Source organism: Theropithecus gelada, chromosome 4, assembly GCF_003255815.1.
Source record: "Theropithecus gelada isolate Dixy chromosome 4, Tgel_1.0, whole genome shotgun sequence".
Lineage (NCBI taxonomy): Eukaryota > Metazoa > Chordata > Mammalia > Primates > Cercopithecidae > Theropithecus > Theropithecus gelada.
Genome location: NC_037671.1, coordinates 38,626,082 through 38,649,361, shown reverse-complemented (window position 1 = coordinate 38,649,361; position 23,280 = coordinate 38,626,082). Strand labels below are relative to the sequence as shown.

General features: G+C 49.8%; 1 protein-coding gene across 1 annotated transcript; it reads left to right on the top strand.

The window, feature by feature from the left end:
• Window positions 1-1,321: 1,321 nt before the first annotated feature.
• Window positions 1,322-22,457, top strand: C4H6orf222 (chromosome 4 C6orf222 homolog). The gene is made up of 12 exons (XM_025383913.1): window positions 1,322-1,495; window positions 7,500-8,113; window positions 9,624-9,740; window positions 11,224-11,288; window positions 11,563-11,800; window positions 12,866-12,997; window positions 14,025-14,086; window positions 14,682-14,922; window positions 15,768-15,899; window positions 16,996-17,060; window positions 18,587-18,841; window positions 20,832-22,457. Exons 2-12 carry the CDS (start codon window positions 7,504-7,506, stop codon window positions 20,865-20,867), a joined length of 1,953 nt encoding a protein of 650 aa, XP_025239698.1. The 5' UTR covers window positions 1,322-1,495; window positions 7,500-7,503; the 3' UTR covers window positions 20,868-22,457.
• Window positions 22,458-23,280: the final 823 nt, after the last annotated feature.

The following is a 23,280-nucleotide window of genomic DNA, read 5'->3' as shown; positions in this document are numbered from 1 at the left end:
GAGTAGCTGAGACTACATGCATGTGCCACCATGCCTGGCTAATTTTTAAAATTTTTAGTAGAGATAAGATCTCACTAGGTTGTCCAGGCTGGTTTTGAACTTCTGGGCTCAAGCAATCCTCCTGCTTTGGTCTCCCACAGTGCTGGGATTAGAGATGTGAGCCACCATGCCTGGCCTCCTTCTTTTCTTTATAAGCATTAGCACATTTGGCCCTACAACTACCCTCTGAGATGACCACTTGTTTTATAAGTGAGCACAAGCTCAGCGACATTGTGTCCTCTGCTGAGGTTACATAGCTGGCAGGTGTCTCCAGACGGGGCTGACTCCAAAGTCTGGTGCCTCCGTATTTACTTTGTAATGCCTCCCTGTGTTAATGAACCAAAATAGAATTTCTTAACTTTTTTTTGAGACAGAGTCTCGCTCTGTCACCCAGTCTGGAGTGCAGTGGCGTGATCTCAGCTCACTACAACTTCTGCCTCCTGGGTTCAAGTGACTTTCCTGCCTCAGCCTTCTGAGTAGTTGGGATTACAAGTGTCTGCCACCACACCCGGCTAATTTTTGTATTTTTAGTAGAGATGGGGTTTCACCATGTTGGCCAGGCTGGTCTCGAACTCCTGACCTCATGAGATCCGCCGGCCTTGGCTTCCCAAAGTGCTGGGATTACAGGCATAAGCCACCGTGCCCGGCCTTTGCTTTCATTTTAATAAAACTAGTTTTTCTTTTCTGATTATAAACATGTATTTACACTCTTTTTTAAAATAAGGCATTACAGAAAGTGGAAATCTGACTTTTTAGGACTTCTTAGAATGTTCTCTCAAGATCCATGGCAACCCTTCCCGGGCGCAGCAGATCTGGAGCACGTGGCTCTTGTGGGCTCTCTCTTCTGGGCTGTCTCCAGGTCAAGGGACGTATGTATCCCATCGCTGACCTTTCTTTCTAGGTACCCACTAATCTTCAAAGATAACTGAGGGATGTTGTAAAGGCAGTAAAGCTACCTCCACTTTCTTCCCTAACCTGCGTTTCCCATTAAGGCTTGTTTTCAACTCTAAGGTGGGGCTTTCCCCAGCCAGACCTTAGGTTATTTTCTGAGCTTTGGTTTCTTACTGGGGTTTGGGTGCAATAAGGAAGTTGTCAAGTGAAACTGTTTTTTCCAGGGTAGCTGAGCTAAGCCTCCTATCATTGGAGGAGCGGGGAGCAGCCCTGGGATGGGTGGTAACAGGTGGAGGCAGGTGAGCCAGCCCATGGCTCTCTGGATTGGCTGCCATGAGCTCAGCTCCTGGAAGATACTGTATATATGGACGGCCAAAGCATCTTCTGAGACACTCAGAAAATTGCCAGCACCAAAGTCGTGGCATCTTCTCCCTGGGAGAGCTGGGTCTGACTTCTCATTGGACACAACTTCCAGCTGACAGGGAGGAGAGCCTAACACAGAGACCTCTTGTCTGAAGATCCCGGCCCCAGGTGTTCAGGACAAAAGCAATTTCTGTGGTCCAAGGTTGGTTGAACAATACCCTCTCCTTTGGGGGCTGGAGCAGTGGGTATGTATCTTGGGGTCCGGAGAGGAGTTTAGTCCTGGGAGTCAAACCAAGAGTCCAGTTCCAATTCTGCTTCCAGCATGCTGGGCCCTCCCAGAGAGGCAGCAGGGGTGGAGGTGGGGGAATCAGTTTTCTTATCTCTAAAAAGATGAAGCAGGGTTCAGTGACATTATCTCAATGGGGTGTTTCTCAAAGAGCTCTGGGCTCACTTGGACTTAAAACTCTGTATTCAAGTCCCAATCCTGCTTATTAGCCAGCACCCTGAGCAAGGAACTTCACTTCCTTGGGCCTCAGTTTTCTTGTCTGTAGGATGGGGCAGCATTACATAGCTCACCTGCTAGTTTCCCTATAGGATGTGGTAGAGGTCGAGTTCTAGACTTTATGTGAAGGTACATGAGGGGACCCCCGATAAATGGGAGGTGTTATTATTACCTATGGTTGAATTAAGATTCTATGAGTTTTAAGGTTTCGGAAGTTAGTCCAAGAACGGGGAGATCTTATTAAAAAAACTCATGGTCTACTGCTTTCTTGGATGGGAATTTAGAGGCTGGGGGTGGATTATAACCCACAGTCCTGACCGACTCCTCACGCAGTGTTGCATTGCCCGTGGTCTTGGATAGAGGACAGAATGGGGTGGGGAGGGCATGGGTGTCTATACCTAGGCACACGTGATTGTGTGACTCGGTGTGCACAGGTCACTGTAGGTGTGTATGTGAATGTGGTTATTTCCATCAGTGTGAAAGAGCAGGTTTCTCCCCTCTAAGTCCGTATGTAAGTGTGTGCATGTGTATCTATGCTTACATGAGGCCATTTGGTGTAGAATAGAGAAGATAGGATTCAGATCGGGAGAAGTGAATTCGAGTCTCAGCTCTCTGCTTCCCGGCTATGTGACCTGGGGCGTGTCTCTTAATGGTTGAGAGCCTCAGTGCACCACTGTTAGCCCATCTGAGTCACAGCCCTTGGCAAAGATGGAATGAGATCATGTAAAGGAACGGGCTCTCTGGACGCCGTGTGGCTGCATGAAGGTGAGATGGTTTGGGTTTTCACGTGCCTATGTATCATTTATTTGTTTCACGAACACCGAGAGCCTCCCAGGCTCAGGTCCCCTCTCACGGAACTTAGAGTTAGCACTGATGGCAAGTAGTGAGCTTGGTCATATAATTATTCCCTTACACTTGGGACAGGAGAAATACAGGGCGTCTTGAGTCCGTGTAGGTCTGTGGTGTGCACAAGTGTGTTCTGGTGACACGTGGATGTCTGTGGTGTTGACTGTGGGTCCACGTGTGTGTGCCACACACTCTGTCCCTCAGGGTGCTGCTGTGGGTGTGCCGCAGGTTTTCTCTCTGTGAAGTTTCTATTGTGTGAATCATGGGTGGAAAAGGGGAGCCGCAAAGTTATCTCCATGAAAGGCACCAGAGCAGTTAGAGAGTAAGGCGGCCAGGTGAACAAATTAGCAAACAGCATAGAGATGAGGTCACCGTGCAACTTAGAAAGTAAACGATACACAGCAGCAAGCTTGGGGAAGGCAGGCAAACTTCCTGCTCCAGGGTCAGCTTCATGAGCCTTCTCTGGTTCTTTGTCGCTGTTGCTGGACATGTCACCAGTAAATGCCACATCTTATCAGAAGAAGTCTTGTGATCTGTAGATCACTCGGGTATTTCTGAGCTGATTTGGACTTTGCTCTGACATCCACAACAAGTTTACGAGAGCAGCTGGGTTTCCGCATAGTGAGGCCGCGCTGCTGGCTTAGGGTTCCTGGTCTGGAGCACAGCCTGCGCGGGGCGGGATTCCCTGGTGGTCGGGCTGAATGTAGTTGAGCACCTGGGGCACAAAACAAAGAAGAAGAAAGGAAAGTCTTGCTTTGATAAATCCTGGATAGCAGAATTTTATACTTGGAAAGTCTTTAATTTTGGCACATGTAGGAAAGGGGAGGTTATTAGGATTAAAAGACAAGCTTCCCAGGGCTTAGAGACTTTCAAAGTCTGAGGACACACCATCCACAGAGGTTCTTCAGGGGTCTTCCTGGGGGCGTGTTGGTGTGTCTTCCCCAGTCAGCCGCACTCTCTCAATCCCTGGCCCAGAGCTGAAGACAATCTTTGAAACATTACGGAGGAGGAGCAGTTGGAGCGGGGGAGAGGGAGGAGAGAGCTGGACTGAGCACAGTCACAGCCACCCAGAGAGGAAAGAGAAAAGAAGGAAGTAGGGCTGGTATCAAATGCTGCAGCACGTTAGGGAGGACAAGGCATGGGAAGAGGTCACTGGATTTGGAATTAGGAAGCCTTGGGAGACCCTGGAATCTCTTCATTGGGGAAACTCTTGGGTAGCAGAGGCTGAGCGTCAGCCGGCCCCCTTCCTGCCTCTGGGCTGCAGCAGCAGCTGCGGGGCTCCTGGCCTTAGTTTCTCGCATCTCCCCATGGGCTCAGGGCACCGGTTATTCCAGGGAGGGGGCGGCCAAATCACAGTAGCTTTCCTGAAAAAACGTCAGGGAAAGCATGTGCTGGTGGGATTGTGTTAATGTTCTGATCAGGAGGAGCAGCGTGTCCTTGGAATGCATTAGGAGGATATTGCCGCCATTGGCAGTGGCGAAAACCGTTTCCATGGCAATGACAGCTCTTTAAAAGATGACTGCGTCTCTCTTCCCGTTAACTGGGTAAGGAAGCGCTGGCCCTCCATGCGATGGGTCCCATGGAGCCAAATCTGTGCAGACGGAAGAGAGGCTGAGCTGAACAAGAGTGTCCTGGTTCTGTGGTTTTGTTAATGAACAGCTTCTCTGCCAACCCCATCCAATTTGCCCTGACCACAGGAACATATGGAAAACGCAGAGAGAACCCTGACACCGTTCAGTAAATATTTCTGGCTCGGCTTACTTTTTTTTAAATATGATCTTAAATCACATAGAACTTCAACCTAAATTTATCTTCTTTTAAGACCATGTGCTTCTGAAGAGACAGCAGATGCAGGGGAATGGAACATTGCTGTCATCACTGTGTACTCACATCCTTATTCCTGCGCGTTCAGAGAAGACCAGAATATTCCCTCTGGGGGCACACACTGCATCTCGTTCATGATTGTATCCCTAGCACCGAGCATAATTTCTGGTGCAGAGTGGGTGCTTATTAAATGTTTTTTGAGAGAAATAAGTGAGAACAAACATAAATTTTTCCCCATGACTTCTTCTCCTTGTCCTACCCCGCGTTGTCTTCGGAAACACAACCGTAAGGCAGCCAGTCTCTGAGTCTTTCAGGAATATTAGTGAATTTCCATATAAGGTACAGATACATACTGCTAAAAGTTTCCGTGTAGCCCAGATGTTCCTTTTAAGGAACATTAAATAACAAATAAGTCCTTTTAAATTGCCTGCCTCCACCCCGACCTGATTTCTCATTTCCTCCAAGGTCATCCACGTGTGGACACTTGGCTCCAATGGCCTCTGGCCTCGGTGACCTGGGGCTGCAATATCGTCTCGTTTCCTTCCCAGACGGGTGCTTGGAGGAGGGAAGGCATCCCAAATGTTCATGTCACCTTCAAATATGTGTGTTCCCATTTCTTTTCTTCTTTCTCTGTATCTTCTTCACTTTCCTGTGGATCCCACACATAAGAAATTGCAATTATAGATTCTTATTTTTGCCTCTAAGCTGAGCATAGCAATAGAATACATTTTAGAGTACATTCCATACACTAAACATTACCTGGTCAATGCATGCTAAAGCTGTAATGACAAATTAGAGCAGGGAACCTGTGGTCCTAAACTCCACAGGACTCTCCAGGGGCTCAGGTTTGGCATTCAAAACCATATTTTATTTTTCTTTTACCTTCCACTGAAGGGAAGAGGCCTTCTGAACAACTCTGGAAAAATTGGAAAGCCCCAACAGTTTTAGATTAAATTAAAGACACACAAATGAAGTGCACCGCCCACACCCAGGCCTGCTTGAAATGCTGCCTGGGAGGGAAAGGGTTTTTTTGTCTTTTTCCATTGGCCGCTGCTTCATTCTGGATGGAGAATGGAAGAGTCCCTACTGCTCTGAGATGAAATTGGCCTGAAAGCAGTGATTTCATGTTAACTACACATCCAAAGATACCTTATGTGTTGTGCCATTTACTAAATGTTATACATCTATGCATTTGTTTAATAAGTGCTTATTGAGTAGCAGTGATATGCTAGACATTGTTCTAGGCACTCAAAGATAGAAGACCTAGCAAAATAGACACAGGAGATGGAGAGAGACTCAGACAGGAAACAACTAAACACATAAAGACACGACATTGCACACCACCAGCCCATAGGGTAGGAGGGGAAAGGGTGCGCTGATGGGAAGTGGGCAGGGAGGGCCTCGATGGGAAGGTGACAGTTGAGTACAGCCCCAAAGGAAGTGAGGGAACAAACCATGAACAAACTCATTCTTTCCATGAGGGAAGAATGTTCTAGAAAGAGGGACTGGCCAGTGTGAAGGCGCTGAGGCAGGCGGGCCTGAAGGAGAGCAAGCAGGGCTGCGTGTGTGGAGTGGAGTGAGAGAGATGTGGTCAGAGGGGTGATGGAGGCTGGTGCGTGTGGGACGTGCCTGCTGCTGTAAAGACTTTGAGTGAAAGGGGACCCTTGGAGGAAGGGAAGTAACTTTTGTTTTAAAAGCCCCCATAGCTGCAAAGAGGAGAAGTTACTGGGGAGGGCAAGAGGAGAGCAGGGAGGTCAGTTAGGAGGTGGTGGTAACAGTTCAGGTGAGTGCAGATGGGGACCTAGAGACCCCAGGGGGCTGTTGGGGTGAGGACAGGCTCTATGTGAGTGAGGCCAACAGGCTCTGCTGATGGGTGGATGTGGGAATAAAAGAAAGAAAGGAGGCCAGGCGCAGTGGCTCATGCCTGTAATCAGCACTTTGAGAGACCGAGGTAGGTTGATCGCTCGAGCCCAGGAGTTTGAGACCAGCCCAGACAAACACAGCAAGACCCCATATCTATTTTCTAAATAAAATTATTTATTTTTTTAAAAAAGAAAGAAGTCGGGGTGACTTTACATTTTTGGCTTGAGCAGTTGGAAGAAAAGAGTTGCCACTGACGGAGCTGCCTCATGGAATATTCACGACAGCCTGTGAGAGAGGGCAGGGCTCAGGCATGCTTCAGATGAGCACATGGGGCCAGAAGAGGTGCCTGAGCTGCCCAAAGTCCCAAGGCTAGTGAGGGGTAGGACTAGGCCTCTGGCTCCGGCTGTATTCGTTTTCCATTGCTACTGTAACAAAAGCCCCCAGACCCAGTGGCTTTGGACAAGATGAATTAATTATCATGCAATTCTGGAGAAGTCCCAAATCAGTCTTGATAGACTAAAACCTAGGTGTGGACAGGGCTATGTTCCTTTCAGGGGCTCTGGAGGTGCAGCTGACCAGCCCTGAGATCTGAGCACGATCTTCCTGTGGTCCAGTTTTATCCTCTGGAAAATGAGAATAATGACCCCCATTCCCCGAGGGTTTTGGGGGAATTTGCACAAGACAACAGCTTTGAGAAATTGTTGACATGGGAAGTTGACACTACTCACATTAGCAGGCAGGGTGAATGGGTCCACTGGTCAGTGCCGGGAGCCTCTAGCAACTTCGGCGTGCTCAGGAGGCCTCTGCTGAGGGAGCCGTTGGGCCGGGCACAGTGGCTCACTGTAATCCCAGCACTTTGGGAGGCCGAGGCAGGCGGATCACCTGAGGTCAGGAGTTCAAGACCAGCCTGGCCAACATGGTGAAACCCCATCTCTACTAAAAATACAAAAATTAACCAGGTGTGGTGGCGGACACCTGTCATTCCAGCTACTCGGTAGGCTGAGGCAGGAGAATAACTTGAAGCCAGGAGGTAGAGGTTGCAGTGAGCTGAGATTACACCACTGCACTCCAGCCTGGGCAACAGACCGAGACTCCGTCACAAAAACAAAAACAGAAAAACAAAGCAAAACAAAACCAAAAAAACTAAGGGAGCTGTTTGTTTTTGTTGTAGCCCGATGGAGAATCCACGGTGCCCAAGGAAGCCCCTGGTGGAGAGGAAAGCCAGGTCTCTGGACAGGCCGCTGGCCCCCGGGAAAGGCTTGGAGCCGTGGGACTGCCATTGCCGCTCCCTGCCCACTGCCCCCTCCAGGAAGGCGCTTCACTGGGCGACCAGTGATTGGGCCAGACATTCAGACAGCCCAGCTCCTTCTGCTGAGGCTCACTGCACCACCACTGCAGCCCCCACTCCCGAGGAGACTGGAGAGTTTCTCCCCAGTGAGCAGAGGCCTTCGCAAGACACCAAGAAGGGGTGGCTAAAGACCGTGCTGAACTTCTTCGTGAGGACGGGCCCTGAGGAGCCCAGAGAAAAGGCCAGCAGGAGGCCAAGGGGGAAGGAGGGCCTCTCCCAGCCTCTGGAGCCCCTGGAAGCAGCAGGGGAGCCAGCCCTCAGGAAGAGAGCCCACCACGACAAGAAGGCCAGTCGCAAGAAGCAAGGTCACAAGAAACATGCAGCCGAGGTGACTAAAGTAGCTCAAGACCAGGATGCCAGAGGCCAAGAGGAAGGGTTGTCCAAGGCGGCTGCTGCCTCACGCTCTGGGGAGGCTGACCTGGGCCCAGCTCGCAGGGGTGAGTGGACCGTGCCTGTTCCTGTGGAAACCCCTAGGGTGCTCTAAACTTGCTCCAGGAGCCTCTCCACAGAGTGACAAGAATAGTCAGGGGCCGCACCACTGTGACTTCCTTCCTTCCTTCGTTCCTTCCTTCTTTCCTCCCTCCCTCCCTCCCTCCGAACCACTGTGAATCCCTCCCTCCCTCCTTCCCTCTCTCCCTCTTTTCCTTCCTTCCTTCCTCCCTCCCTCCCTCCGCACCGCTGTGAATCCCTCCCTCCATCCTTCCTTCCTTCCTTCCTTCCTTCCTTCCTTCCTTCCTTCCTTCCTTCCTTTCTCTCCTCCTCCTTCTTCTTCCTCTCTTTCTTTCTCTCTCTCTTCCATTCTTTATCTCTTCCTTTCTTGCTTGCTTGCTTTTTTTTTTTTTTTTTTTTTTGACGGAGTCTCTGTCTGTCCCCCAGGCTAGAGTGCAGTGGCGCAATCTCAGCTCACTGCAAGCTCTGCCTCCCAGGTTCATGACGTTCTCCTGCCTCAGCCTCCCGAGTAGCTGGGACTACAGGCACCCGCCACCATGCCTGGCTAATTTTGTATTTTTTAGTGGAGATGGTTTCACCATGTTGGCGAGGCTGGTCTTGAACTCCTGGACTCAAGTGATCCACGGGCCGTGGCCCCCCAACATGCTGGGATTACAGGTGTGAGCCACCACGCCTGGCCCACTGTGATATTTCTTTGAGGTAGAACAGCACCACGGCTGAGCGCTCCAGGGAAAACCACTCGCCCACTCGCAGTGCCGCCGTTCACAAGCTGTGTGGCCCAGGGAGGCAGGTTTCCTCGCTGAGCCTCAACTTTTTTCATGGATAAAATGAAGATAAATAGTTACTGTCTCATGGAGTGGCCACAGCCCACAAGGAAAGTGCTCAGTGCACAATAGCTGTTACTGCCAACTCCTCTAGTTTCAGGAGCACAGACCTAGGAGAAATGAGAAGGCAGGGAGTCAGGCGAGGAGGGAAGCCCTACTCCCACCCCACTGGTGCCTGTGTGCTTCTGGGCTGCTGCTTCCAGGCCTTGGTTCTAGACTTGGCTCCATCAGGAGTAAACTTGCTGTGTGACCTTGAGCTTGAGCTGCTCCCTCTGGAACTTTTGATTCCCCACAGGTAAATGAGGGTGCTGGCTCCCAAGGTGCCGTCCTATTCTGCCTTGCAAGGCTCTGGAGCTGAATGCCCACTGGCACCTAGAGGGAGGGGGGCTCTGCCTTGCGGCACTCAAAACTCGGTGTTTATGATGGGGAGAAGACTGAGGATTTGCGGGGAGGGGGTTAGCAAGAGAGGTGTCTTGGTGGAAGTAGCCTCTTCTCAGATAAAAACCTTGGTGGGTTTCTGGTTTTTTGGTTAGGCCTGGAGCAGGCTGCAGCAGTGCCTATTGCACTGTGAATTCTGTGCTGTTTTCTCGTGTTGATGAACAAAGTCGGGAGAATGTCACTGACGCACGCACATACACACCTACATACCCGTTTGCTTTCGTCTCTATTCCAGGTGGGGAAGATTCTGATTGCCACTCCTTCCTCATCAAAGTGGATGGTGCTGGAGCTTTGGATGTTTCTCCCCATGCCACAGGTCACCAGCAAGAAGAGGAGCTCAAAAAGCCTGATAGTGAGTTGGAATCTCTAGTGATCTTTTTGCCTCTGACTGAGGTGGCTGTTACTGAATGAGACGGGTTGTTCTGAATGATTACTGAGACCTTGGATGGTGGCTCTCAAAATACGTGCACTGGCCTTTCTTGCCTCTTTTGGTGCTTCTGGCCATGTTTGCTTATTTTAGAATTTCACAGAAGGGAGGCTAGGGAATTGGAAAGCTGCTGGCAAACGCTTCTGCCTTATGTGTTAATGAAAATGGAACTTTTCTTAGTCTTTTAAAATGTATTTTACTTTAAAAAATATATAGAAGAGTGAAAAGTATAGTTCAATGCTTTGTATACTCAGTTGTTTACACTCTGCCAGTTTGCTTTGTGTGCGTATCATTTTGTTGCTGAATCATTTTGGAGTAAATCATGTTCATCCCTAAATACTTAAACATGCATCTCCAAAAAATAAGTACAGTCTCACACAAAACCACAATACCATGAGTGCTCCTAATAAATCGAGAATAATCCCCTATTCATCTAATTTCCTGTAAAAAAAGATGAGCATATTTTATAATATGTGAAATGAAGGAGCTATGCATGTGTCAAAGAATAACTAAAAGGCATTGAGTTAGTTATTTTGCAGCTAATTGTTTTCTTACATGAGAGGGAACCAGCTGGTAGCTGAGTCAAGCAACAAAAGCCAAACAATTTATAAGTGAAGGAAGTGAGAGAAGGAAGTTAGGAGTAAAAAAAAAAAAAAAAGCAAACCTACAGATAGCCTCAGAACAGGGAACCTTGTTTGCATCTCTTTTCATGTAAACTCATCAGCTGGTACCTATCAGAGGACAGTGTGGGCACATTGTCCTTGAAAAGGCTGACTGGAGTATCAAAGGAAACCATTTCCATTGTCAGTGGCTTCTCTGTGCAGAGATGGGGGTGTGGCTGAGGCATCAGCGTGGCAGGCTCTCTCTGTGTCATGCCTGCTGATGTCCTTTCATCCTCCACCTTAGTGAGGCCAGGTATCCACCATTTTCCCACTGGAATTTTGCAGGTTGGAAGATCAGCATTAGCCTTGCAAAGTGTTCTCAAGCCCAGTCCCTCATATGACAGCCTGACAGCCTTCTGGGGGAGGCAGGACACAGATTATGACCCACATTTCACTGGGAGCGATAAAGGCCCAGAGAGGTTAAGAAACTTATTCAAGGTCACACAGCTTACTGAACCCAAAGTAGATGTTCCGAGATCTGTGACTTTCAAAGGAAACAGTGGGGCACAAGTTGAATGCCTGAAGGGCTGACCTGAAATGTCTTGCATGAAGTGTCATGGTTTGGCTCAGTGCCTTCCCCGTGGATCTTCCAGCCTTCTCTCAGAAGGACCTGCCCCTGGGATGTGGTGCTTTCCCTCCATTGTGTGGCCTAAAGAGTTGTTTAAGAGAACTGTCCAAGACGGTAATTTAGAAGGAGTTGTCTGTGCATTTAGAAAGAATAACCGAATGCATTTGCTTTCTTCCAGAGGATGCTATCATTCAGATGATTGTGGAATTGCTCAAAAGAGTGGGAGACCAGTGGGAAGAAGAGGTGAGGAGTAAACTTTGCAGGTCTCCAGGGGCTCTCTGCCTTCTCCTCCTCCTCTGTCAAGCTCCACCTGTCCTTACAGGCCAGGCTCTAGTCCCTTCCTTCCCTGAAGCCTCCTGCAGCTTCAGAACTCAGCCCTCCCCCTGCTCTGGCCTCTGCTGCCTCCCCTCTCCTGGGGCCATCCTGCAGCTTGGCTACCCTTCACTTTGCATCCAGAGAGCTTTCCCCCTCTCCTCAATGTCATGAACCTGACTCAGTTTTTCTCCTCTCCCCACAGCAGTCTCTGATCTCACAGCTGGGGGTGGCCCTGCCAAACCCAGCACTGGCTGTTAGGAAGCAATCCCAAGAGAAAAAGACAAGCCTCAAGAGCACCTTTTCTCTTAAGAAACACGGCTCCGAGGAGGCCAAGAGGAGGGCCGCAGATGTTTCCAGTCCAGAGGCCCGGCCACCCAAGAAGTCCAGCTTTCTGCCCCTGTGTGTTGGCGGCCATCGGCCTTCCATCTCCAGCAGCTATGGTGAGCAGGCTCTGCAGTTGCCATAGCAACCCTGCAGCTGCCTCCAGCTCTGGAACCTTCCCTGGGGATGGAATTGGCCACTTTAAAGGTTGCGTTGCGCCTAGTCTGACTTTTGCTCTCTGCCCTGAGCGGTGTGAGGATGACTGTGGGAAGAGAGAAAGAATGCCAGCGGGTCACGTCCACACACAAAACCTCAGCGAGGTCTAGGCAGCCCCAATAAGCCCTTGATGGAAATTATGTTCCGCAATTCCCCAACTATCCACATTTCTTGGCTGCCTCAGCTTCTGCGCCCTGGCAGGGAGGGGAGTAGTGTGTGCAGGAAGGAGCTGGAGCAGGGGAGGCAGGAGACCTGGGTTCTAGCATATTGTCTATGTCATTCCCCATCTTTGTGCCTCGGTTTCTTCACCTGTAAAGTGAGACATTTCCCTGCTGCATATCGATAATTCAATCAGTCCTCACAGCCATCAGATGAGGTACAACTATTATCCCCATCTTACAGATGAAGGGACTGAGGCTTTGGGAGGTAAAACAATGTGTTCAAGGTCACGTGGCCCATGGATGATGGGGCCAGAGCTAGAGGGGGAAAGGATCAGACGAGTCATTTCTTCCTGGGCATCAGGGAGAACAGGCCATCCTGTTAGGTCATCCTGGCTGGGAGACTTTACAGCTTAGAAAGGAGGGGTGATGGTTAACACCAAAGAGGGGAATTTCAGGCCACGTGGGAGATATTTTCATGCAGGGGGATTCTGGCTGTGATTCATTAATTCATGTCATGGGACATGACAGGCCTCTACTATTCAACTTGTGGATCAAGTCAAAACGGTGGAGGGAGGAGAGGGCAACAAAGCCCAGGAAAGCCAGTTCTATGGAAGCACAAAGGGATAAGGGAGCTTGGTCTGGGCCAGTAAATCAGAGACACGGCCCTGCCCAGCAGCTGTCTTCCAGCCCCATAAGGCCTTAGTGTGATCCAGCCACGGAACCCACTGTAGAGTCTGTGCTAGCTTCTGTGCATAGTTGACAGCCGCAGACGGACAAAACACACCCCTTTTTCTTTCTGCTTCTCAGGCTTGGAAGAGCCTGAAGTCCAGGAGGCCCCATCTACAGAGGCTGGCGCTCCAGGTCCCTTCGTGCTTCCCACCCCGTCAGAGAGCTGGGGACCTGGAGAGGAGCTTCAGCTGGACAGAGCCTCGGAATACAGTCAGTACTCCTCTCCTTTTCTCAGACACCCCTTGCAAAATTTCTGCTCTGACTCCCCCACTTGCAAAGAGACACTGAGCCAGAGAGAGGCAGTGACCTGTCCAGACCTCCCTCTGAGTACAGCAGGCTGGGAGGCAGCTTGAGGTCCAGAGCCCAGGCCCAAGCCAGGCTGCCTGACTGAACCTCGATAAAAGGCAATAGTGTTGGTGCTCACCCTGATGAGGCAGACAGGAGGTAACGGGAGGCCCACAACAAGTGCTGAGCCGATGGGGTGATCTTACGGACCTGGGTTTGAGTCTGGACTCTGACCCTTTGAGCCGTGTGGACTTGGGCAAGTTACTTCATCTCTGGTCTCAGTTTCTTCATCTGTGAAATGGGGACAGCAAGTACCTACTTTCTAGAATTGTCAGCAGCATTTAGGACAGCCCCTGTCCTAGACAGTGGCGAATACGTGTTAGGTGCCATTTGTTGCTCTTATTGTCATTGTTGGGTGATCCAGCTTGAGAGCAGAGCTCAGAAGTAAAGAGGATAGGGAGAGGGGTAGGAGCCTTAGGAGGGAAGCTCAGCTAATGGCAGCTGCCATCACTGTAATTATTATTCTACCATTGGCAGAGCCAGGCCTAGAAATATATATATATAAATAAAATCACTGGCAGGTCTGAAAAGACCTGGAAAGATCTCTGCCCCATACCCCCTGCCATTCTGCCTTGTTTGCTTTTCATAGAAAATATGCCTTGAAGGGGGATTCTGCCTGGGCAGGGAGAAGGTGCATGGTGAGGGCACCTGTAGGGAATGGGCCTTTCCAGATGGCCCTGAGGGGTTCCTCCTGGGCGTCTATTTAGAGGTCCTCATTGGTAAAGTGAATGTGTATCCCATGAAACCAGCTCCGCCCTCAGGCCACCTCTGGCAGCTCTTTAGCCCCCTGGAGAATCACCCAGGGAACCACCAGGGCATTAGGAAATGAAGACTGACCGCAGAAGAGCTTTTCTAGCACCACAGTGTAACCATGCCTGTTGATCTTTTTCAGAAGAATTCATTCAGAAGATCATTTCCATGCTCCAAGATTCGGAAGAACAGCAGGGGGAGGAGGTGAGGAAGACGCTCCCCATGTAACCATGACCTCACTGTGGGCTCCCCAACCCTGCCTTCCCTGTCCTTGCCGAACTCTTCTGTGTCCTGCCAAAGCCCTACTCTAGTCCCTCTTTTTTTTTTTTTTTGGAGACGGAGTCTTGCTCTGTCGCTCAGGCTAAAGCACAGTGGCTCGATCATGGCTCACTGCAACCTCCACCTTCTGGGCTCCAGCGATTCTCTTGCCTCAGCCTCCTGAGTAGCTGGGACTACAGGCATGCGCCACCACACCCAGCTAATTTTTGTATTTTTAGTAGAGACAGGGTTTTACCATATTGGCCAGGCTGGTCTCGAACTCCTGACTCCTGGTGATCCACCTGCCTCAGCTTCCCAAAATGCTGGGATTATAGGCGTAAGCCACTGCACCAGGACCCAGTCTCTCCTTCTTGAAGCTTCCCCAGCCCTCTCTAGACCACACATATTTCCCCAGCGTTGAGCATCAACCACTCTTCTCTGGGCAACGCCTCCTAGCCCGCCGTGGGTCTCCTTCCCCAGCTCACCTGAGATCTCCTCAAGGTCAGGGGCCCCGACTCAATTTCTCTCATCTCCCCCACAGCAACCTCAAGTCCAGGAGGAAGAGGTGGGTCTAGAAAACCCGGCCCCACACTGCAGAAGGAAATCTGTAGAAAAAAAGTCGAGCTTCAGGAGAGCGTTTTACCATAAGAAACACAGCTCCAAGGAACCCAGGAGACCGGGGGCAGCAGGGGCTGCCAGCCCGGAGGCCCGACGGCCCAAGAGGCCCAGCTTTCTGCCCCTGTGTGTCGGTGGCCATCGGCCCTCCACCTCCAGCAGTCTTGGTGAGCAGGCCTGGTGTTGCCATGGTAACAGAGGCTTCCTCTTGGGCAGGGCTGCTGTGTGGCCTGTCGCTGACAGGCTGGCATAGTGGGGGATGTCCACTGTTGCTGAAAGCCCTGTTTATTTCCTTGCTGAGCAGAGTAGGGAGTGGGGGGGTGTGGAAGTGTGGGGAGAGGTGAGGGGCCAGGTGCCAGCAGGACCCCACCCCCGGTAGCCCCTGCTCACAGCGCACGCCCTCCCCTCCGTCTCCACATGCAAACACTTAACAACAAATGTGGTGAGAGAGCCGTGCCGCTGTGCATCAGAATCACCTGGCCAGTTCATAGAAAAGCACAGAGACCTGGGTTTGACGAAGTAGGAGATGGTGTGGGCCTGTTTTTTCACTACACCAAAGCATGAGGGCCACTGGTGTACAGTAATTCCCCTGACATCACAGAGTGCCTACTACATGCTACTTGCACATATATTATCTCATTTAACCTGCTCGCAGCCCTGTGAGGTCAATCTTATCACTCCCACTTAACACTTGGAGAAAGTGAGGTTCAGACAGGCTAAGGGACCCAGAAAACCTGGCAGAGGGAGAGGGTTTGTTTGGTGGGCCCTGTGGGCACACCTGTTTTAACTGAGCCCCTCCCAGACTGAGGAGGCAGAAAGGGTTGGTGGGCAAAAGTCAGGTTTCTGGAGACGGCCAGGAGTGCACCACGAACTCCTCTGAGGCAGAGCCGGGGACAGAAAACTCACGGAGGAGCCTGGAACCAGCCCCCGCTGATGCTCGTGCCTCCGAACATCTTGTCAGGAACTAGATTCAGCTCTCTGCAAAACACTCAACAACTCTTTTTTGCCCTAGATCCCGAAGATCCCTCGGGCCGGGAGCCCCTGCCCGCAGAAGCGGAGCCAGTTGTGATCTCAGAAGCACCTTCCCAGGCCAGAGGCCACACGCCAGAAGGGGCACCTCAGCCGAATGGAACATATGAATCTAGTCAGTACCACCCCTGCACTTACCTGGACAGCTTCCCGGGCGCTTCTCTTCCACATGGAGTTCACAGGCTGAATAGGGGAGGGTTCTGAGGAAGGAATGGGGAAGGCAGCAGGCAAAGACCCCAGGAGACTCTAGGAGGGGGCAGAGGGCACAGGCTTGGCCTTAAACTGGGGCTGTTGGGGCAGAGTTGCGGGTAGAGGACACCTGTCTATCCTGTGGGATGTAATTATCACCCCCCATTTGTTTGCTTGAATGTTTCATATGAAATTCCTAGCTTGCTCCAGGTCTCATAAGCAGTGGTGTGCTGGCAGACAGGCTCTCCATTGGGAGGAGGATGCCCTACTTTGTAGCATTTGCAGATTTCCATGGCATAAATATTTTTACTGTGGCTGATTTCAAGCTGCTAACAGTTTGTAACAACTAGTCCACAAATTAATTAGCCTGGCATGGTGGCGCACGCCTGTAGTCCCAGCTACTCGGGAGGCTGAGGCAGGAGAATCACTTGAACCCAGGAGGCGGAGGTTGCAGTGAGCCGAGATCGCGCCACTGCACTCCAGCCTGGGTGACAGAGCGAGACTCTGTCTAAAACAAAACAAGACAACTAGTCCACAAATTTCCTGAATATTTACAGTGAACTTAGTACGACCAGGCCCTGGCACACCGCTGCTTAGAACCCAAGTGGACGGGTGCATTCCTAATGGGTCAGTAGCCCCGGCATGTCCCCTCCCTGCATTCTGATGTGCTGCTCCTCGTCCAAACTCCCATTCTTGACTGTGCTACTCTGTAGCCTAGATAAGGGACACTGGGACGCCTCAGTTTCCCACCTATCAAATGAAGCTGAATGTGGTTACAGGTGAGGCCCAGCAAGCCAAAGTCCCTTCTGTTTCTATAAAGGGAACCCAAACAAGGCTCTCACACTCCAGCATTAGTTTAAGGCAAGAAGTGTCTTGGTCCATCATAACTAATGTGTGTGTTGGGTTTTAGAGAAAAAATACTGTCTTTCCCAGGTGGATGTGTCGTTGCAGCACTTTGTTTTTGGAAGGGAACCGGGCATCACCCAGTCGACAGTCACTCAATTCTCCTTTCTTTTCCTTAGAGGAGATCATCATCCAGAAGCTTGTGGAGCTTCTCCAAGAAGTGGATGGCCAACTGGGGCAGCAGGTGAGCACCACTCAGCCCTCCCCAGGCCAACCCCAGGGCCTCATCTACCCACAGCTGAGACCTGGGTTCCATCCCCAAGTCTGCACCTCTGGGCAACTTTGAGCATGTCCCTTCACCTTTCTGAGTCTCGGTTTCCTCTTTTCCAAAATGAGAGATGATTACCTCCTTGACCAAGCTTAATACATATGTAGAAAGCGCCAGACATGTAGCAGATGAGGGAACTGTTTAAAATAACACAATGCTCATGTGGCCTCCCTGCCCCAGCCAGGACCACTCCTGTCCAAATCAGCTATTAAAGTTCGGCTCATGTCCCCCGTCCTTGGAAGCCTCCTCCGCCCACACCTGCCCCACCCGCCCAGCCGATTCCATTCCCTGTGGTCTCCGGGTTCACTCTTGGTCTTGCCACGCCCTTTAGCATTTATTTGGTCTCCCATTCTTTCAAGTTGATTTTCCTCCCCTGATAGGCAGTCTATAACAGAAGGTTCCCCACCCTTGGAAAACACAGTCTATCTGGAGAGACAAACACAGATCACATGTGAAGAGGTCAGGTTAAAGATGAGTAATCAGCATAGCGGACGCTCTGGGTGCCTCTCTTCACCACCAGAGTGCACAGTGGCCCGTCCAGCTGCCAGTTCCTGCCTCCTTGTGCCTGAGGACACAGGGCCATTTTGCAACCCATGTTGGGGGCACAATTAACAGCCTCCACTTCCGCATGAGCAGCCCTCAACCAATGGCTGATGGGAATTGGTGGACAGAGACCCCAGCTCCCTCGCTTTTATGTGGTATAACTGAGGAACGTGCTCTCAGCTGGCTTCCAAGGTGCCCTGAGTGGATTAAGCTCCAGTTGCCACCCCTTGGGCCGCCTTCCCATTCTTGTTCCAGGTCTCTTTCTCCCATCAGCATTTCCTGGGATCATTTAATGAATAAAATGCCTGTACCCAAGTCCTTGTGTCTGGGTCTGCCTCTGGGGAACTCATTTAGTTATTAAGAGAAAGGAGCTTGTTGGAGGAGGCTTAGAAGGAACTAAAATTCCTCTAACATCTACTCGGCACTAAATCGTTTCTGTAAACTCTCTCATTTCATTCCCCCTCCAATCCCCCCCAGCAATCCTGGGGCTGGGTGGATATTTTACATTTTACAGATGACCAGAGGCTCACATACCTAGTAAGTGCAACTCAAGCATCCCAATTCTAGACTGTCATACATTTAAATAATAAAGTAAGATTACTTGTCAAATAAGGAGTGGCTAGGGTAGATGAGAACGCTCTGTGGGGTGTTTGCTTCTGAATTATCTGAGTCTAAAGACCTGTACTTCCACCCTTGCCCTCTACTTTGTCCTGCTGCTTTGAGCTGGACCTTGCAGAACAGATTCTGAGAGGCTAGGGGCAGTGGAGGGATGTAACAAGCGGAGCTCATCCCAGGGAAGAGGAGGTGCCCCGCCTGGCTGCATGGAGTTGCAGGAGGGGCAGTTGGCGGGAGGGATACTGCCAGCAACACTAATGACCTGCTTTCATTTCCGCTTCCAGATCAGGCGCCACCCCAGTTTTAAGAGGTTTTTTTATGAGTTCTCGGACTCCTCCCTCAGCAAGCTGGTAGCCACCCTGCGCAGCCAGGTGGCCCACTCCTCTAAGCTGGACAGGAACCGCGCCAGGAGACCCTACCAGTTTGATGTTAGCTTAGCTAACAAATTTGCTGGCAACAACAGCCACGCCATGTGCATCCTCATGGGCCTAAGAGACCACTACAATTGCACCCGGTTCCCATACAGGGAGGACCAGCCGGTGAGAGAGGGCGGGGAAGACAATGGCGATGTGGCATAAGTGACAGCAGGCTCACAGCTGGCCTCCAGTGGGATCTATTTATTCTCCTCTCCCCTCCCCTGCTCAGTTCAGAATTTTGGGGTCTATTTCAAATGCCACCTCCTCACTGAGGCCTTCTGAGACAATTCTAAACCATGACGACCTTTTTCTTTTCTGAATCCTCACTGATTTTACTCCATAATTAGCATCTTCTTTATTTGGCTTTAGTCTTCAATTACATGTACATTTCCATGCTTTTTTGATAGAATGGCATATTGGACAGGCTAGGATCTTAGCTTGCCTTGTTATTATTTTGTGGGCTTTGTTGCTTGCCTTCTCAATTCTAGGCTGTCATAAAATGTAAATAACAAACTAAGGTTATCTATCAAATAAGGGGTGGCTGAGGTAGACAAGAAGGCTCCATGGGCTGTTGGTTCTGGAAGGCTTCCAGGAGGTGATCACTCACTGACCTGGCCTTGGTTGCTTAATGAACAGCCTCTCTCCTGACGTCACCTTCACTGTTCTGTGTGCATTTATGCTTTTCCTAATAACTTCCCCTCCTCCAAGTCTCTGAGATAGTCCCTTCAGAGATGATGCTTGTCACCGATTTTTTTTTTTTTTGAGACAGGGTCTTGCTCTGTCACCCAGGTTGGAGTGCAATGGTATAATCACTGTTCACTGTAGACTCAACCTTCCTGGGCTCAGATGATCCTCCCACCTCAGCCTCTCAAGTAGCTGGGACTACAGGTGCATGCCACCATGCCTAGCTAATTTATTTTTTATTTATTTATTTTTTTGGTATAGAGATGGGTTCTCACTATGTTGACCAGGCTGGTTTTGAACTCCTAGCCACAAGCAATCTTCCCACCTTGGCCTCCCAAGGCCAAGGTTCATGCTGGGATTACAGGCATGAGCCACCACACCTGGCCTGATTTTTAAAAATTCTGATCTCTCATATTTTCTGGTAGACTCTGATAAAGATTTCTTCATCCTTTTCTAATTCACTTAACATAACCTGCTTACAAACATTTGACCCAGATCCACAGTGCAGAAGCCACTGAATGAAGGTGTGACTTTAGAGGAATGAAATGTTCTGTTTGCTGGTGTTGGACCAACAGGACCAGAACTTCTACATCCAAGTGGTCCCCTGGGAAAGCAGACCCTTCTGCAATGATGCTACTATCACCCGAAACACTTCTATCTTTCTTGGAATTACCTTTAGAAGCCATTTGAAAAGTCTCTCAAGAGAGCTGGCTTATTTCATGATAGTTGTATCTTGTCATTCGAATGCTCTGCTCTACTTTGGCTCATTTTCCTGGTGGGAAATCCTCCTTGCCATAGACCTGTCTCTCTTCTTGGCCTCACTGTCTTCTCTGAGAGAATAGGAAGGTTACAGATAATTTGCCCTCTAGGGTGGTTTAGGTAATAGCTTACAGGTTGATCTGAGTTATTTGTGAAAGATACTATAGAAACATCAGTTGTGACATCCTCAGTTGCCCTGACTCCATCTTCTGGTTTTACTAACCATTCATTCATTCATTCATTCATTCATTCATTTAACTGGTAGCTGTTGACAGCCTCCTATGTGCTTAGCTGTGCGAAGTGCTGTGAGGCTCTGTGGAAGGTTCTGCCTTCAAAAGCTTCATCTGCCAATGGAAAAGACAACTGTTTGATGACAAAATTAAATAGCAACCAAATGCCAAATGAGTGGTAACTGAGGCCCATGAAGCAAGTTGGTCCTGGGAGCCTTTCAGGAGGTGGAGGTGCTGATTTTGACCTTTGAGAGTGGGGAGGCTGTCTGGGGAGAAAGGATCAGGAGAGCAATGTCAGCAGGAGGTGTTGCAAGAGCAAAGACCCAGAGATGGAGGCTGGGGTGGGGTGTCAATGGGGTAATGGGAAGTCTGGTGTTTCCAGAGTGAACCCATAAATAATTGAGCTGTGGCTAATATCTATGTTCTTTTTCTCTTCCCAGAACATCACAAGTCCTGAGATTCAAAGTCCAGATTGAAAGCTGTGTCTCGCACTCAAATTCCCTTGAACTAGCCGAACGGTTTGCAGCTTTAGCCAGGAGACCCTGAAGATGCTCTGTGATGTCCCAATCCCTGCTTCACAAACGTGATGGAAGACAAGAGCAGACAACCATTCTGTGTCCATACCCTAGTATCTGAGAAGCACAAAGCATTCTTCCACCAGGCAAGACACAGAGGCCATGTCTGGGGAAATCAGCACTGGACTGGGAGTGAGGAGACCAGGGTTCCACCTGCTGGACCTACCCCAGAATTGCTGCGTGACCCTCCACACATCCCTACTCCTCTCTGGAATTTGGAGTCTAGGATCCCACCCAGAAGGCCTACTGATATTTTCTCAGATGCTCATTTTAACTGAGTCTAGTTTTTAAACTAAATTTTTATTTAATCTCCAACCAGAACATTCACATGCATCCAAGCAGATGTGCATCGAAGTGTATCCCATCATTTCTTCAGTTGACCGGCAGTTCTTCATGCTCATATGGACTTGTAGATGCCTCCCAGGAACTCTGCAGGCCCCAGATGGAAAGACCTAGAGACTGCGGACCCTTGGTCTCTCAGAATCCTTCTAACCTGTGTCCTGACATTCTGTGACTAGAGAATGGAGCTGATACCTTGCACCTCTCCCATCTCATGGGATTGGCTAGGAGTCAGTGAGAAAATGGGTGTGAAGAGTTCTGAAAATTACCATGTCCATGTATGTACTATAGCTTCTTTTGGGTAGTTTTCAGGAAGTGGAGGAGGGCTTCAATGGGCTAGACTGCCATGGATTGTTGCACAGGGGTGGATATGGATTGTTGCACTGCCCAAGAGCACCATACTCCAGGAGGTGCTATTCATATCCTGGACATTGTGGGTTTGTAGATTTATGATGACAGTTTTGTAGCTGGTAGCAGTAACATGTCTTGAGAAAGGGCTGTTTTCTGTATTTGCACAAAGGTGAAGTGTGGGGGTGCCAGAGGCTTTGCCTTCTGTACAGCTCAAGTTTCAACAGCTTGACTCAGGCGTGAAATTTGCCACATGTTCATATCTATGTGCAGGAAGGACAAGACTATAGACAGACAGCCGGCGCCCTTGGACACTGCCCAGAACATGTGGTCACGGGGGAAAGGGTGTTAAACCTGGATGGCAAGTGAGATCTTGTGACCCTTGGGGACATGGTATTGCTGTGTTGAACCTGCTGTCACACCATGGGGTAGGACTGGGGAGGAGGAGCAGCCTGGGGCAGAGAGGCCCTGGGTGCTTACATGGGACTGGCCTCCAACCTGAGGCACCGGCTCCGTAAGCTCAATTCAGCCTATCTGGAAAGCCATTTAGTTTTTATTGCTGCTTCTGAGAAGTGGGGGAGAGGTGAGCTATTTGTGGATTTGTTTTAGGCAGTGTTCACGATCACCCAAATATGAAGGGTCAGAATAAGTTATGAAATGAAGGTCAGGAACCTTTTGTACATAGTTTCTTATTTGGGATGATGTTCTTGAAGCCCTATGAGTATTTGATATGTGCTTCTGATGCTGGCATCTGAGTCTCATTTTTGTACTGTGTTATTTGAGCAAATAAAGAAATTAACTTGCGCAAAGGTGTGATCTGGGTTATTCACCATGGAAGCAAGACAGATACCCACCTGCCACATCTATGACAGTCTGGTGCTTGCAAGGCTGTGGGGGTTGGCCTCCTTGTCCCTGCCTGGATCCCCTCCAGGTGTCCCATCCTTGGAGTGCCAGCTCGCTGATGCAGTAAAAAAAAGTGTCCTGGGCTGGGTGTCAGGAGACTTGAGTTTTAGTCTAGCTGCCCCCAGGCTGGGTGACCCTGAGGACAAGATACTTGCCCTCCAGACCTGACATTCTACAACTCACTGACTCTCAATGTGACAGTTCATAGTATGTCCAGGAAAATCAGGAGCAGTACTGATTCTACCTTGTCTCTTATTAGTCCCCCAAATTTGGTGCTTAAATTCTGTCACTCAGAGCCAAGATAAAAAATTGTTAGAATACAGCACTAGGTTTTTGGTCCATAAAATGTGGTCTCCAGGGACAGATATTGACGATGTTCTTTCTCCTCTCTCAGGTGACACATAAGTATTTGTTCCTCAGTCCCTGAAGGCTTACCCTAATGCTCCAAGGATAGCAGGAGGAGGCGACATTATTATCCTCCTCTCACAGATGAGGAAACAGAGGCTCAGAGTGGGGAAGTGCCTTGTTCACAGTCACACAGCCAGATACAGACAGAACCCAGCCAGGATCAGGCTCTGATAACTCCTATTTTAGTGCCCTTCCCTCCACTTATGATCTTATCCATTAGTTCATTTATTCAACCAATGTTTATTGAGCACTTACTATGTACCAGCTCTGGTGCTAACTGTGTGGAATACACAAATGTAAAAGACACAACCCCTGC

Bases quoted from the DNA above. Each gene is read 5' to 3' on its own strand.
- C4H6orf222 (XM_025383913.1), top strand. From the start codon at position 7,504: ATGGAGAATCCACGGTGCCCAAGGAAGCCCCTGGTGGAGAGGAAAGCC. The intron at 11,801-12,865 runs GTGAGCAGGCTC...TCTGCTTCTCAG, and splicing joins TTCCATCTCCAGCAGCTATG to GCTTGGAAGAGCCTGAAGTC. The intron at 18,842-20,831 runs GTGAGAGAGGGC...TTCTCTTCCCAG, and splicing joins CATACAGGGAGGACCAGCCG to AACATCACAAGTCCTGAGAT.